At 44.0% G+C, this 15,265-nt stretch overlaps 1 protein-coding gene across 1 annotated transcript in view; it reads left to right on the forward strand.

Annotated features, from left to right (window-relative positions):
* Nucleotides 1-3,126: 3,126 nt before the first annotated feature.
* Nucleotides 3,127-15,265, forward strand: part of FKBP4 (FKBP prolyl isomerase 4) — a 78,939-nt gene continuing 66,800 nt past the window's right edge. Inside the window, 2 exon segments of the mRNA XM_044417781.1 lie at nucleotides 3,127-3,485; nucleotides 14,654-14,798. Of these exon segments, the coding sequence (XP_044273716.1) occupies nucleotides 3,387-3,485; nucleotides 14,654-14,798 (244 nt within the window). The 5' untranslated portion in view covers nucleotides 3,127-3,386.

Genomic DNA, 15,265 nt, shown 5'->3' on the forward strand with positions numbered 1-15,265 from the left:
GGTGGGGGGAGACGGACATGAATCTGGGCGCACTGTGGGGAGAGATGGGCGCAAATGCGAGCACGCAGGGGGAAGAGACAGACACAAATGCTGGCCACGGGGGGTGGGGGAGAGACGGGCGTGAACGCGGGTGCGCTGGGGGTGGAGAGACGGGGGCAATTGTGCTGGGAGGGGAGGTGGCTGAGATCACGGTTGCACTCATGCAGGAAAGACGGGCGTGCTCTCGGCCATCTCCCCCCTCCCACCCCCAGCACAATCGCGGCCATCTCCCCACTGAGGCGGGGGTGGGGGGAGATGGCAGCAATTGCGGTCACCACCCAATGCGGAGTTCGTGATCAGAGTCAAAATGTTTATGAAATATCTGTTTGTGACCCAATTTGGTCATGAACTGAGGTGTTTGTGAGCCGAGGTACCACTGTACTTTAGTTTCCTCCCACCAAGTACTGTAATGTTTAACCATTCCATTTGTGTTTTACAGCTTCCAGTTTGCCTTGATTCATACTTCTCACATTTCATGTTCCAGTTGAATATGTTGTGTAGCATCAGACTTTCCTTTCACCTCTGCGCATGTCAGTCACTAAACTTTCTTTCTACTGTAATCTAGTTGTTTCATAAGCAGCAGTGCTATTGGTACTTGTCCTTCCCTTCAAGGGCCTTCTGACATGGGAATCTCATGTTCTGGTATATCTCTTGTTTAATTTTGGATTGTTTCATCATAGGGTTTCCAAAGTGAGAAGATTCAGTAGTAGTTTATCATTTCCTTCTTCTTTGCAGTGCTAATCAGAGGTACCTTGAGCATCACTGCCCTTGTCTGTGCCAGTGTCACCTTCAGCTTTTGCTGCTACCTAGTTGCTGCCCTTTCTCCACCCCCATCACCATTAGAGATATCAGTTTTCCTGTTCTGATAGAACCATTCCTCCTGAAGAGGGTGGATGAGTCTCACTCTGGTATTTCTGCTTTAACCATTCCAGGTTGGGTGACCCTGATAGGAGACCAGCCTAGTGAGATAGTCTGGGCTCCTGGTAACATTGCTCTCAGCTTTTCTGACTCTCTGAAACCCCCTCATCATATCAAGATGTGCATCCAATATACACATACTGAATTCAATGGGTTTATTGTTGAGTTGAGTAAAATGAATGAGGAGAGGGTGGTGTATAATATGCAGAAGGGACACATCTTGGTTTTTGTAAATAATTTTATTCATAAGTGAAAGTAAAAAACAAGATTTTTCCTGGTATAATTTACAGAGTTTGCAATATATGTTCCACATTTTTCATTTATATTTCCTAAAATTATTTCAATATATTATGGATTTCTTCAAAAGGTACCAGAATTATAGCCTCAGAGCTTCTTCTATTTCTGCTTTCTTTTGTTACAAACATGCATGCGTGCACACAAATTTCATCAGTGAATGCTGCTCATTGACCAGGGCCATCACAACTAATGCATTTACTAAGGCCATAAGTTACATTCAAAAAGCTTCCCTGTTTATTCACTCCAGATGATAATCTTTTTTCAATTTTTTAAAGATCTGTGGCCTATGGACTAAATTTCAAAGCTCCTCCCCACAAATCCATGCTGCGAAGCTTCACCACAAGCTTTAGATTCAACTTTCTTTTTCTTATGAGTCCAGAACTGTCATAATAGTTTCAAAGATTTCACCAAATGTTAGCCAACTGTGGTATAATTTACATTTTTTCACAATTACCTCATAAGGATGATGATCCTGATAACAGCAACAACTAAAAAATTGAATACTTTGTCCAAAGAAAAGAAACCTAAGAGTATTGGTTAAAGTGTTACATCAGAAAGTGAAAGAGGAATCTAATGTAAGCATTGATATTCTGAAAATTGCATATTGAATGCAATATTGTTGGCAATTAAAGCAGATGAGTCCCAAGCCAATTCATATACTTCTATGGGTTTATAAAAAAGAAACCCATTCACTTACATTTAATTGTTGATCAAATGGTTCATGTCCTAGTGTCCATGTTCAAAGTACACAACAGGGGAAGGTTTTCTTTTAAAGGATTTATTCTTGAGAAGACCAACAAATTCTTGGCAATCAACAAATTGTTCCAGATGGCACTTCTGAGCAGTCCTCAGTTGGCCCTTTTAAATATTGATCATTAAAGGGTTACATGTAACACAACTAACACTTTCCAATAGGTTACAGAAGTAGAAAGTTGCAATGGCATGATCTTTCCCACTTACACACCAAAGAAGATGCTACTAAGAAGTGAGGAGAATTTTATTTTATTTTTTAATTTATTTTTCGATTTATATCCTGCCTTTTTCCTACAAAGGGCTCAAGGCAGCTTACATCTCCTCCTCCATCATATCCCCACAACAATCCTGTGAGGTAGGTTGGGCTGAGAGTCTGTGACTGGCCCAAACTCACCCAGTTGGCTCCATGGCTGAGCAGGGACTAGAACCCAGATCCTCTGAGTCCCAGTCCCATGCTCTTAACCACTACACCACACTGGCTGTCCATGAGGAGCTATTACATAGAAGAGGAGGAGGATGGGGTGGGCTGGTGTGGATCGTCCTTTGCTTGAACTGCCCTTTTTTTTTTTTTTTTGGTCAAGTGCCAACTAGTTTTCTTTGGACTGGTGCCTGGTCAGTGTCAGCTACATTTCAAGGATGCATACATACCAATTTCTAGAAAAGAGGGTTTTTCTTAGGCCTGGTTATGTGTCAATGATTTCATGATTTAACCAATGAAAATTATACCTATTGATCAGTACTTCACAATTCATGTACTTCGTTTATTAAAAAAAAAGAAATCTATTCACTTGCATTTGAAAATAAGAAATGATGCTAATTTGTAGCATGTTTCATGCCTTTCTTATCCGTCAACAAGTTGACAAGTTACTTCAATTCAAATTCATCTCAAAGGCCGCTACAGCTAAAAGTGTAAATGCGTAATGCATAAGGCGGTCTTAGCCTATCTGCCTCTGCTCCCTCTGCTGACGATTTCCCCCTCTCACACAATTTGACATCACTTTCAACGCTTGTCTTTGCCGCTGGAATCATAAGCCCGTCCAGGAGAAGCAGTTACTTGAAACAGTCCCAGCAAGACCGGCCTCCTCCTCTTTTCTAGAAACTTCTGAGCCTCTTCCTTCCAGTCCGTCGTCGGTGGTGGCGCTACAGAGAAGGCAGCGAGCTTGTCTGGCAGACGGAGAAAGAGCCTTCCCTTCCTTTCCAGCGGAGACGAAACAGGCCCAGCACCTCGGTTGAGGAAGAGTCGCGGTGGTCGCCGTTAAGGGCTGAGTGGCAGTCCTGTAACACCGGCTGCGCTTGCACGGTCGAGTGGTTGGTTCGAAGACGAGCGGACGTCTCCCCAGCTCCGGTTCCTCGCCTGAAAGAAGAGAAGGGTGATTACCATGACCGCCGAAGAAGGGAAGGCCGAGGAGATGACCGCGGCGCCGGAGGGAGAGGGAGGAGTGGATATTACCCCCAAAAACGACGGCGGAGTCCTCAAGGTATCGCTGCCTGGACGAACGGATTGCCTGAAAGAAGGCGATGCTAATGGCGGCGGCGGCGGCGGTAGTGGTGGTGATACTTATGGTTAGAACTTACACGGGTTATTTCCAATCTTCCGCGCGCCCATGTGCTGTATCATAGCAATCTTTACAACAGCTCGCAAGGTAGGACAATATGATTGACCCCCCCCCCCCCCCCCATATTGCGTATGAGAGGCTGAGCAGTTTCAGCACACGGAGACTGCGTCTACCACTTACTGGAGTTAACCAAGGGACTTCCTGGTAAGTTATACTACAGTGGAAAGAAAAAAAGTAACAACACCCCCCCCAAAGTGCTTTGCACATATTATCATAGTTAATCCTCGCAACAGCGCTATGATATAAACTATTGTCGTTCCCATATTTCATAAAATTGGGTTGAAGCTAAGAAAACAGTGGCTTAGTTAAATGCCATTGTGCTGAGTTCAGGGCAGGAGCAAGATTCACTAGTAGCTTTCTCCATCATAGCTTGTTCCTTTAATGTCTAGGGTTTCTCTGCTGTTTTCAAGCACGTCCAACATTAGGCAGTATTCCAGTAGGGAGAAGGGATTGAGATTTTGTGGGAACCTGGAGAGGAAACAGTGGCTTGCTTGGGGAACAGTGGAGTTGCAGCTGTGCATTGGATGTCATCTTAGAAGCATTGTTTTAATTTGAACCTGAGTGCTCAGACTCCCAATTTATCAGCGCCAGGTTTCAGCCTGAGCTTGTGTGCATTGCCTCTGAGCATGCACACACTGCCTCTTTCCACCTCATCTGTAAGGTTTGCAATAGGCTTTTATTGCAGGGAGAGTTGTCTTCTGTGTCTCAGAAACAACCTGATACGAAATTGAGTTGGTGAATCCCCTGCCATCACTCACAGAATTTTTGCAGGTCAAGCTGATTGACAGAGGAGCATGGCCAGTCTTGTTTGTTTGTTTGTTTAAATGGCCACTCTGCTTCCCAACAAGCAGGTTTGGCTCACACCTTCAGAGTTTCAACATGGGATCCATATTCACACATCACAGAAATATGTTGACTTCCAAGCAAGGCTGAGTCTAGTTTCTTCTTTTTCGGAAAAATGGTGTTCCTTGAAATCCATCCCGTGTACCAAATTTTCTTCTGTTGGTGAAACAGATTTTTTTATTCACTCTTGGAGAACTATTGTATATGATTTGGTGAGAGGGTTGTGATAAAGTCAATAGAATCATAGAATAGTAGGGTCGGATGTGGTACTTAAGCCTTTGAGGCACTTACATAGGAATATCATGGCCCCACTCAGTCTTCTCTTCTCAAGGCTGAACATGCCCCATTCTCTTAGTCTCCCAATTCTCCCTTCATGCTTGAGGGAATCTAGTGACTAAATTAAGTTGGCATAGAGATGTGTTGTTTGTAAAGGAAGGAAATGCATCTTGGTAACTGGTATTGCTTGTTTGTGTGAGACCTGATGCAGGAAGGGAGGAAAGGAAACTTTTGTGAGATCAGGGTTGCTACTTCATTAAAATCTACTAAACGGTGCAATGCACACCGTAATGTCATCATTCAGTAATCAAGTACAAGTTTTCTACTATGCCACATTCTATAAGGCTATGCAGTTACCAGATTGCTTTCTGCACAAGAGATTTTGGGGGGGGGGGGTTTCTTCAGCAGTTAAATATTAGCTTTTCTGTTGGGTTAGAATAGGTGCATACAAGAGTCCTGTATTTTCATTTTGCAGTGCAGAATAATGTTTCTCGGAAGGATGCAGGTGCTTCCATGTGTACACAAGTTCCTGAGAGGGCCACCCTGAGTGGCAGTAAAAATTTGATGTAATTTTTTGTTAGCATTTTTCTAAAAATGGGTTATCTTTTGTCACCTACTAAAAATGATTAAAAATAAGAAACCAAAAAAAGTGTTCGGGCTTTTGAAAGTATTACTATTACTAATTACTGAATATTCCATATTAATCATGTAGAGCATTTACAGATATTTTAGTAATATTCTGTTGTTTTCATTCTATGAATAGGAAATCAAACTGGATGGCCCCAGTGTTCCAGAGGGAGTCTTTGTTGAGATGGAACTTAGTTCTCCCAGATCAAAGTCTGAGTATATCAGGAATGGAGCAGGGTGCTTTAGTCACCTGCCTGTAAACAGTAACCTATAATTCTGAAGATTTGTGGCTTTGTGGTGTGCATGAATGTGACTGCTGTATTGACCATCAGATTCATTTAGGCTTTTGACTTGTCTCACATCTTGATACAGTGGGTCCCACACAAATAAATCTTGTATTGTGTGATCATTATGAAATGTTAATACTTTGTATGTTTTAAGCAAGTTGTCCCCTCAACCTGATGTCCTCCAGGAGTTGTGGCTTGCAACTTTCATGGTTTCTCATTGTTGGCTCTCTGACTAGGGCTGACAAGAATATAGGCCAAGAATATGGGAAGTGCCATATGTTTTCCATGTTTGTTGTGGATCACAGGTGGGTAACCTACAGCCTTCCAGATATTTTGGCCTACAAATCCCATTGGCTCTAGTCAGCACAGTCAATAATAAGGGATTATGGGGAAGTGCGCACAAACTGTACTAAAGAAGAGTAGTAAATAATTATCGGGTATCCACAAGAAATTATTTGAGGAATTCAAAACAAAAGGCAGTAAAATTGGCAGAAGCTACCAGTTAACAGCTGTTTAAGAGTGTGTGGTATACTAGAGGATTGCCTGTGTTGAAAATACCTTTTGTGACTGATAGATTTGTATGGGAAGTCCACAAGATCATTGACTGGTACAACAGTAGGGCTAATATTATCTGTATGGCCCTAGTAATGGTGAAGGAATAACTTGTGAAGTCTAGGCTATATGACAACAAATTCTGGGCATGGGAATGCCCTCTCTGTGGAATGTTCCCATGTTTCTAAAGTAAGGGGGAGTGTACACTTGAGGGTGCTATTTGTAAAACTGAGTGTCTGGAATCTAATTCCTTTTACATTGGTCGCAGAGGAAGATCTCTGTGAATTAATTCTAAAATGTACTGATTTCCTGGAAATGCTACTGAATTTCAGTGCCTTCTCCCTTGAAGTTGAGGAAAGGATTTGGTCTCTAAATTGCAGTGAATTTGGTCTGATCTCTCTTAGCATGCAAATGATAATGTTGTGTACAAGAGGAGGTTGAGTATAGCATAGAAACAGAGCAAGTCAGAAGGAACCTCCCAGGCCATCTAGCCTGACCCCCAGCTCCAACCAGCTTCACTCATAACATGCCTACCATGTGCATGTCCAACCTGTACATGAACACCCTCACCAATGGGGCTTCAACCACCTCCCATGGAAGCCCATTCCATACGCTAGTACTTCCTGACATCCAGATAGAACCTTGGTTCCCTGAGCTTTGCTTCATTGGAACATAACCTGCTGTCCACCACCAGGAAAAACAGGTGTCTACCCCCTCCCTGTGACGCCCCCCCATGTTCCTATATGTTGCCAACAGATCCCCTCAGTGTCCTCTTCTTCAGGCTGAAAAGACTCAGTTCCCTCAGTCTTTCCTCATACAGCTTTCCCTGCAATCTGGCCACCATCCTTGTGGCCCCAGGCTGCACCCATTCGAACCTGGCTATATCCTTCCTGTAATGCAGAGCCCAGAAGTGAACACAATACTCCATTTGTGAGCGCACCAGATCATATAGAGTGGCAGTAATACCTCTCTTGATCTAGAAGCCACTCTTTTGGTTATGCAGCCAAGGGTGTCGTTTGCCCTCTTAACTGCCGCGTCACACTGCTGACTCATGTTTAGCCTGCAGTTGACCAGTACCCCGAGGTCCCCTTCACAAGTGCTGCTCTCCAGCCACTTGTCCTCCATTCTGCACCTATGGCACCCTTCCTATGTTCCAAGTGCAAGACCTTGCCCTTATCTGCATTGAACGCCATGCTGTTGTCCCCTGCCCACTTCCATAGTCTGTCCAGATCCTTCTGGATCTAGAGTACCTGCACCTCAGTTCTGGCCACCACCCCCATTGTAGTATCACCTGCAAATTTCAGCAGCAGACATGTCACCCCCTCTTCCAGGTCATTGATGAAAAGATTGAATAGCATCTGTCCTGAGACAGAGTCCTGGCAGACCCCACTCATCAGTGGCTGCCGTCCCAATGATTCCCCACTAATAGTTACTCTCTGCTTTTGGTCCTTCCACCATGCTCTAATCCATCAGACAGTGCATTGGTCTATCCACAAACTTCTCAATTTCTCAACCAGTATATCATGTGGCACTTTGTCAAAGGTCTTGCTGAAATCCAGGTAAACCACCTGGGGACACATCCACTGTGTCCCCGCCATCTAGCCACCTTGGGACCTTGTCATAGAATTCCACAAGGTTGATCTTCCACCTGTTTTTGTGGAAGCCATGTTGCATGGCCGCCAACCTCCCTTCCCTATCTAGGGTTACTACATTGCTTGCTATTATGAGCCTTTCCATTGTCTTTCCTAGAATTGACCTAAGGCTAACCAGTCTGTAATTCCCCATGTCCGTTCTACTACCCTTTTTCAAGATTGTGACCACCGGCCACCCTCTGCACCTGTTCTCCACGAGGCCTCAAAAATGGAGGCCAATGGATGCGAGAGTACACCCTCAGTACTCTTGGGTGTAACCCGTCAAGGCCTGGAGCCTTTGAAACACCCAGTGTCCTGGGAAGCATGAAGACCCATGCTGATTCAGACCAAAAGTCTGTCTCCTGCATAGTAGGAACACATATTTTGGCACACTTTCACTCTGGAACCAACATTTTTCATAACTCCTGACTGAGGATGTCTTCCAGCCTCTTCTTCCTCCTCCATTGCTCATAACTCTGCTAGTAACAGGGCAGTTAATGTTATCCTCAGCCATGATGATATAAACTACTTTCTTACATTTTCTGCAACCACTCTTCCATTGCCAAACAGCCGATCCTTCTCCATCTTCTTGAGGAGTGTTATCGGCCAGACTCCGGAGGACTACCTTCAGACTTTGCTTCCTGCTTCTCAGTTTCATTGTCTGATGCAGCAGTTGATCCACATTACCTTCAAAAGACTTGTGCTACTTTTTGGGCCAGGTTCTGAGTTTGGCTCAATCTCTGGACCTTCTCAGGATCCTGGCTCAATCTCAGGATCCAGAGTTAAAAAATCTGGTGTTCATTGTCCTCTACACTAAGGTATCACCAGTGATGGCAATTCCCTTTTGCTCAACCTTGTTGAAGACAGTGCCACAATTACAGAAGGCATCATCTTCCATGACCGCAACATCAAAGAGGTTGGAGAGTATATACAGTGGTGCTTCGTACTTCAAACTTAATTCATTTCAGGAGGCAGTTTGAATCATTCAAATTCTGAATCAATTTCCCCTTTAGAAATAATGGAAAGTGAATTAATCCATTCCTAGACCCTAAACAATATCCATTTCTATAAACTTAAACAGCAAATACGGCCTCCTGAAATGAATTAAGTTCAAGGATATATACAAGGAAAATGTTGAAATAATTTTTAAAATTACAGTAAAAGACACTGTATTACCATTAATCCATTACCATTAATCCCTCTCAAAATACTCCCCCTCACTTTGGAAACACTTGCCCCATCGTTCTTGCCGCTTTCTGAAGCAGTTCTGAAAGTCTTCTTTTGTGAGTGTCTTCAGTTGCACTGCCATGGCTACCTCGATGTCCTGAATTGATTCAAGATGTATTGATTCAAGTGAAGGACAGTATTTTGAGGGGGATTAATGGTAATGTGTCTTTTACTATATTTTTTTTCTACTTGTGCACACAACTAATGACATTTTCACTGCGACCACAGTTTTTTCACTTTGCTCACAGTTCAAACTTAGAAGCATGGTTTGAATGGCAGAGTGATTTTATCTCGACTCTAATGTTCAAACCCTGAATCATCATCAGAGTCGTTCAAAATATGAGGCACCACTGTACTGTGTTCAAGAGAATTCAACACTTCTTTTTCCCATCCTTGTCCAGGTTTGATAATGGTAACAGCTGGACAGCCATCTACGTGGGATGATTTAACCTGGAGGCCTGTGTTAAGCTGGGAGTTTGCACCCAGTGGGAGTTGAACCCAATGGCCTTCTTTGCCCCTTCCACTATTCTATAATTCTGTGAATCACTTCAGGTTGCACAGAGTTCATTCCTTTCTGGTGGACAAGGAAGGTCGCAGACTAGATTGGTCCTTGAATTCTGTATTTCTAAGTCCCACACTGCCATGTTTCAATACTAGCATTTTCTGAAAGAGATGAGTTCCCTGTGTGACTACCTACCTGACCATTGGAGGGAATTACTTACAATTTCTTAAATCTGAAGCAACTCACCTTTCCTACCAACAAATCAATATGGCTACACTAGGCAGACTGCAACACAGAAGTCATGGTATGGTAGGATTACTTGTGTCTTGCCTAGTTTAGGTCAGCAGGACTGTTGCAAGAGGCTTGCCCCTACATAGTAGACCTTCCATTTGATTGAGATGGCCTTTTTTGATTGAGATGGCCTTCAACAAAACAGATGAAGCAATGGACTCTGTTCAGAAAGCCAAACTAATGCAAGGAAGATGGGTATCAAATAGCTTCCTATTCCTTAAAGGCCACGTATGTGGTCCAGGCAATTTAACTTTTATCCATATTACAGCCAAGTGGACTGTCTATCAGAGAACAGGCACTTCTATGCCTAAACATCAGTATACTGCTGCTCAATTTTGTTTTAACCATAAAAAGAACTATATTCTGCTTACTCAAGTTTTATTTGACTCCTCCACTCTGCTTCATCCCTCTTATATCATCCTGTCCTTGGAATTCATTGTTATTCTTTGTAGTCTCTGCATCACACATATGGGCTCTTCGTGCATGCGTACAGCGGTTTTTCAGGAAGTTTCCAAAGCTGATTAATTAGTATTTGGTGGGAGCCCGGCCCCCAGTGTGGCTGGCATGAGGGCGGGGCTCCCACTGAGACCTCAGCTTTTCTTCAACCGCCATCGTGAGCGCATTGGGAAGTTCATCTCCAACTTACCTCACAAGTTACATGTGATAACTCCCTATGGGTCAGGTTTTCTTTTCTCTCTGTCTTCTCCCTATTGCTCAAAGAAAGACAGACAGACAGGCTAATTGCATCCTACAGTGGTTACCCCTGAGTTTTTTCGTTGAACCTTGTCAGCCAGACAAATGGCATTCAAAGGTGCTTTCTGCAACTGCACCACATGCGGTAGCAAACTCCCTCCGACGGATGATCATTCCCTTTGTCTTTCTGCTTGGGAGAGTCTCATGTCATCAAGTCTTGTTATCACTGCCAAGCTTTTACGAAGCAGGCAAGGAAACATCGGGCTGACCATTTAAAAGTGGAACCTTGGAGCCATGCCTTGCATGCTGAAGACCTTCAGCCATCTACCTCGGCGGCTTCAGCTCAAAACCCAGATGGCTCACCTCCTCCACTGGCAAAAATGCCTAAGGTGGAGGAACAAAAGAAGGCAGAAAAGAAAGCAAAGCCACCAAAATTGCTCACCCTTATTAAAGAGAAGGGGAGTGCAAAAAGCGCCCATACGTGCTCCGAGTTGTAGGTACCTAGCAGCCTCCTGTGTACTGAAGACTTGGCGCTGCCCCAAAGCCAGAAGAACCCGGGACAATCCCTAGAGCCATTTCAACTTCCATGGAGCACTTTGGTATCTGAAGGAGAAATCCAGGAGTCGCCAGTTCAGCTGCCTCAGCCAACTCACCCTTTGGTACAGAGAGGACCCTCTCCATCACCCTCGGTACCAACCATATTTCTCCAACCTGATAAAGAACTGACAGTGCTCTTGATCACCCCTGGCTCAGACGCCTTATAAGACACATCAATCTCTCCCAAGACGGCAAGGGGATTTCAATTTTGAATTCTGTGTGGAACAGTGGGGATCATCATTTCAAGATAAGGATCACACTGGAGCCCATCGGGCTCGGAACATGATCCCTTGCCTGGTCCTAGCTCTCACGGTGCACTACAACAACCTGCTCGAGACCCTGCCAATTTATTATGGTTCACGGATAGATGACCTCCGTCCTCCTTGCTCAGCCATCATACAGATAGAACAGAACATCTCTCTGAACAAGGGCAATACACTTCGGTTTTGATGGCATCTTCTCCAGCAGTCTGATACATTGCCAGGTCTTATGGCAACTTTTTCTGACCCATCCTGACCACGTGAGGACACTGGATTTTTCTCATCCCAAGTCCTCCAAGTGGCTCACAGTCTAGGACTTAACCCTAGGCTAGAACCCTTTAGAGCCAAGGACCTGGTCTTTGAGGTTATTTACACAGAGTCCGCTGGACCTGTTACCATTCTGCTACTGCCAACTCTGCTGGATGCAACCCATCATGAATGGAGATCCTCGGCATCCATGGCCTCAGCACCTCGCCACCTATAGAATATGTATCGGGTCCAAGAGAAAGACGCCAAATTTGTATTCCAACACCTTTGGCCAAACTCTATCATTGTAGAGTCTCCCCAGTCACACTCCAGAAGGGAGCACACCACTCTGTCTGACAAAGAAGGCAGGCACCTTGATGCTATTGGTTGCTGCTTCTATTCCTCATCAGCTCTGTCCATAAAAATGGCCATTTACCAAGCTACCATGGCCAGATATCGTCTTATGGTTGGGACAGAATGGCATCCCTAGGCTCCTTGCTGCCAAAAGACACCCAAGACCTGGTGAATGAGAGTAAAAATGAGGCTACTCACTTGGCCAGACAGGAGATCATCACAGTGTGACACCGGGTTGAGGGTGGTGCTCGCAATATGGTGAGAGCAATAGGTCTCCGCCGCTTTGCGTGGCTTTGATCTTCTGGCTTGTCAGGCAAAGCCAAGGCATGGATTGAAGATATGCCATTTGATGGCGCTGGCCACGGATGACCGAATGAACTCGGTTCTAAAGGCCAGAAAAACTGCACACTGTATGGGGCTTAATCAACCAACCCTCCAAAGGCAATACGCCTCACGTAAGTGGCACAGCTCTTCCTATCAATCTAGAACCCCTACCACCTACTGCTACTCTCTGAAGGTGCATGGGTCACATCAGTTGACTTAAAAGATGCCTACTTTCATATTATAATTGAGGAATCCTATAGATGCTTCCTCTGCATCCAGATAAATAACAATGTTTTCCATTTTACAGTTCTCCCCTTTGGGTTAGCAACAGCACCCAGGGTATTTACTAAATGTATGTCAGTGGTGTGTGCTTTTCTCTGCCTCTCTAGTATTCATGTGTATCCCTACCGCGATGACCGGCTTATTGTAGCTCACTCATGTGAAGCTTCCTTTAAAGCAACGAAGCTTACTTGCTCCCTCCTTTCCAGGTTTGGACTTTACATTAATACAACTAAATCTCACCTTTCTTCTTCTTAGTCAATCGACTTCATTGGAGCCAGACTCAAGTCCATACTGGCAAAAGCTTTCCTCTCTTGTGACAGACTGTGCACCATGTCCAGAGAGGTCCAATCTCTGATCGATACCTCCTCGCCAACTGCCAGATCAATCCAACACATTTTAAGACTGATGTCTGTGGCAATCCCAGTTGCTAGTGCATCTCTTCATGAGGCCTCTCCAACTCTGGTTCCTGGCGTCCTTCGACCTGATGACTCAATACCATGCCATACCATGCTCCACCTTCCACCACGGATCCAAGAATCTTTATATTGGTGGACAGAAAGGACCAATACAGCTATTGGAGTCCCTTTCTCCCCTTGGGATTCTCAAGTCACTGTTGTAACAGACACCTCCCTCTGTGGTTGGGGTGCTCATTGTGGACAGGCCATCATCCAGCCCAGATGGAGTCCCCAGGAGAGCTGTCGACCTTTATTAGACACTACTGCCTCAATGTCAAATCAAGAGAGGACTGCGCCTTTGGCAGATCCGTCCTCTCCGCTTTACTTCACTGTGCGACCTCCTCCTTGAGGTAAGCTCATCAGTCACCCATATGTGTGATGCACAGAGACTACGAAGAATAAAGACAGGTTTCCTTACCTGTAACAGATGTACTTCAAGTGGTCATCTGTGCATTCACACAAACCTACCCGCCATCCCCTCTGGTGCCTCTATCTTGAAACGTGGGTTATTCTGTGTCAATGACTCAATGATGATAGCGGTCTCAGCTTGAACTGAGGTCTCAGTGGGAGCCCCACCCTTATGCTAACCGCCCTTAAGCTCCCGCCAAATACTAATTAATCAGCTTTGGAAAAACTGCTCCATGCATGCGCAAGGAGCCCATATGTGTGAATGCACAGATGACCACTGGAAGAACAACAGTTACAGGTAAGGAAACCTGTCTTTCCCTTTTCCTTCCCATGTGGAAGGCAATACTATCTGACAGTAGGGTCTTTACCATCATCCAGAAAGGCTACAAGATAATTTTCAATATCATTCAGTTTTTGTGCATTGTCCTTACCACCTCTTTGTTTTCTGCACTGCGGTCAGAAGTTCGTCGTTTCCTAGCAAAGGGAGTAATTATCCATGACCCATTACATCCGTAACAGGACAGCTTCTACTCCAGATGCTTCACAGTGGCAGAAAAAAAGGAGGTTGCATGACTCCAATTGATTTTGAACTACAGGGATGTCAATTTTTATATCACACCTACAATTTTACCCCCTTCTATACAAGGGAGTGGAGGGTTACTGGTTCATTTAACACACACTAATGGATTTATCCTTGCACAGTGAGATCTGATTGCAAAGTACTGTTTTTAGCCATGTGACGACTACTTGTTTGCTTTCCCTTAGACCATACTTTTATACCCTCTGATCTAATGTGACAGGTAGTGTTAGCTATAGTCAAGAGTGTGAATGGCTACCTGCTTTTTTAATGCATGCAAGCACAGCTAATTCATGGGAAACATTCATAGTGGAATCTGGATCTGGAACAACAAGGAATGTATAAAAAAACTATTAATGTCATATTTGCTCTTTGAGAAGAGGGAATACGGTTTGCCCTAAATGTTACATACATAAACAGCAGAGTATAGTTTTAAGATTTTTACTGACTGAATAAAATTCTATAAGTAGTAAAAGTGCCATTATTCCTATCCAAAGCTGTGAAATTGCTTTTATCTAACAGACTTAATATTGCCTTGTTGGGTAAGCATAGCTTCTTAGAAATTCAGGTAAATAACTGATTTGTTCTTTCTTCACAGATTATCAAGAAAGAAGGAATAGGGACGGAATCTCCAATGATAGGTGATAAAGTGACTGTTCACTACACTGGCTGGCTGCTAGATGGCACAAAGTTTGATTCAAGTCGGGACAGAAAGGAAAAGTTCTCATTTGACTTTGGGAAAGGTAGTATGTTCTGTGCCTGGCACATAGTAACATGTCCATTGACAGTATTTTTTAAACAATATATAGCACACTGTATTCAAAACAATGGAAAATAATTTAATGTTGTATTCGTCAGATAAAGCTTCATAGAAGCAACATCACACAACAAACCATAATGAGTTGTCAGCATTGTTCATTTCATGGTGGCTTGTTGTGATGTATAAATCTGGCATGGTTTTCTCAGTGTGGTTTGTTAACTAATCACAAGCCACAGTGACTGGGTTCACACAACACAATAATCCGCTCCCAAAATGGAATACAGGTTGAATGTGGAACAGTGGGTGATTGTGTTGCCTGGACCCAGCTGTGCTATCATATCATGGAGTGAGGTCCCCTAAGAGGGTGATGAATGTGTGCTGCCAGTAATACTAAGGACATAGGTTCAATCCCTGTACAACCCATGATCCTTTTTAAACCTTTGTTTCATT

This window comes from Varanus komodoensis, unplaced genomic scaffold (assembly GCF_004798865.1).
Source record: "Varanus komodoensis strain SLA01 unplaced genomic scaffold, ASM479886v1 scaffold9, whole genome shotgun sequence".
NCBI classification, from domain to species: domain Eukaryota; kingdom Metazoa; phylum Chordata; class Lepidosauria; order Squamata; family Varanidae; genus Varanus; species Varanus komodoensis.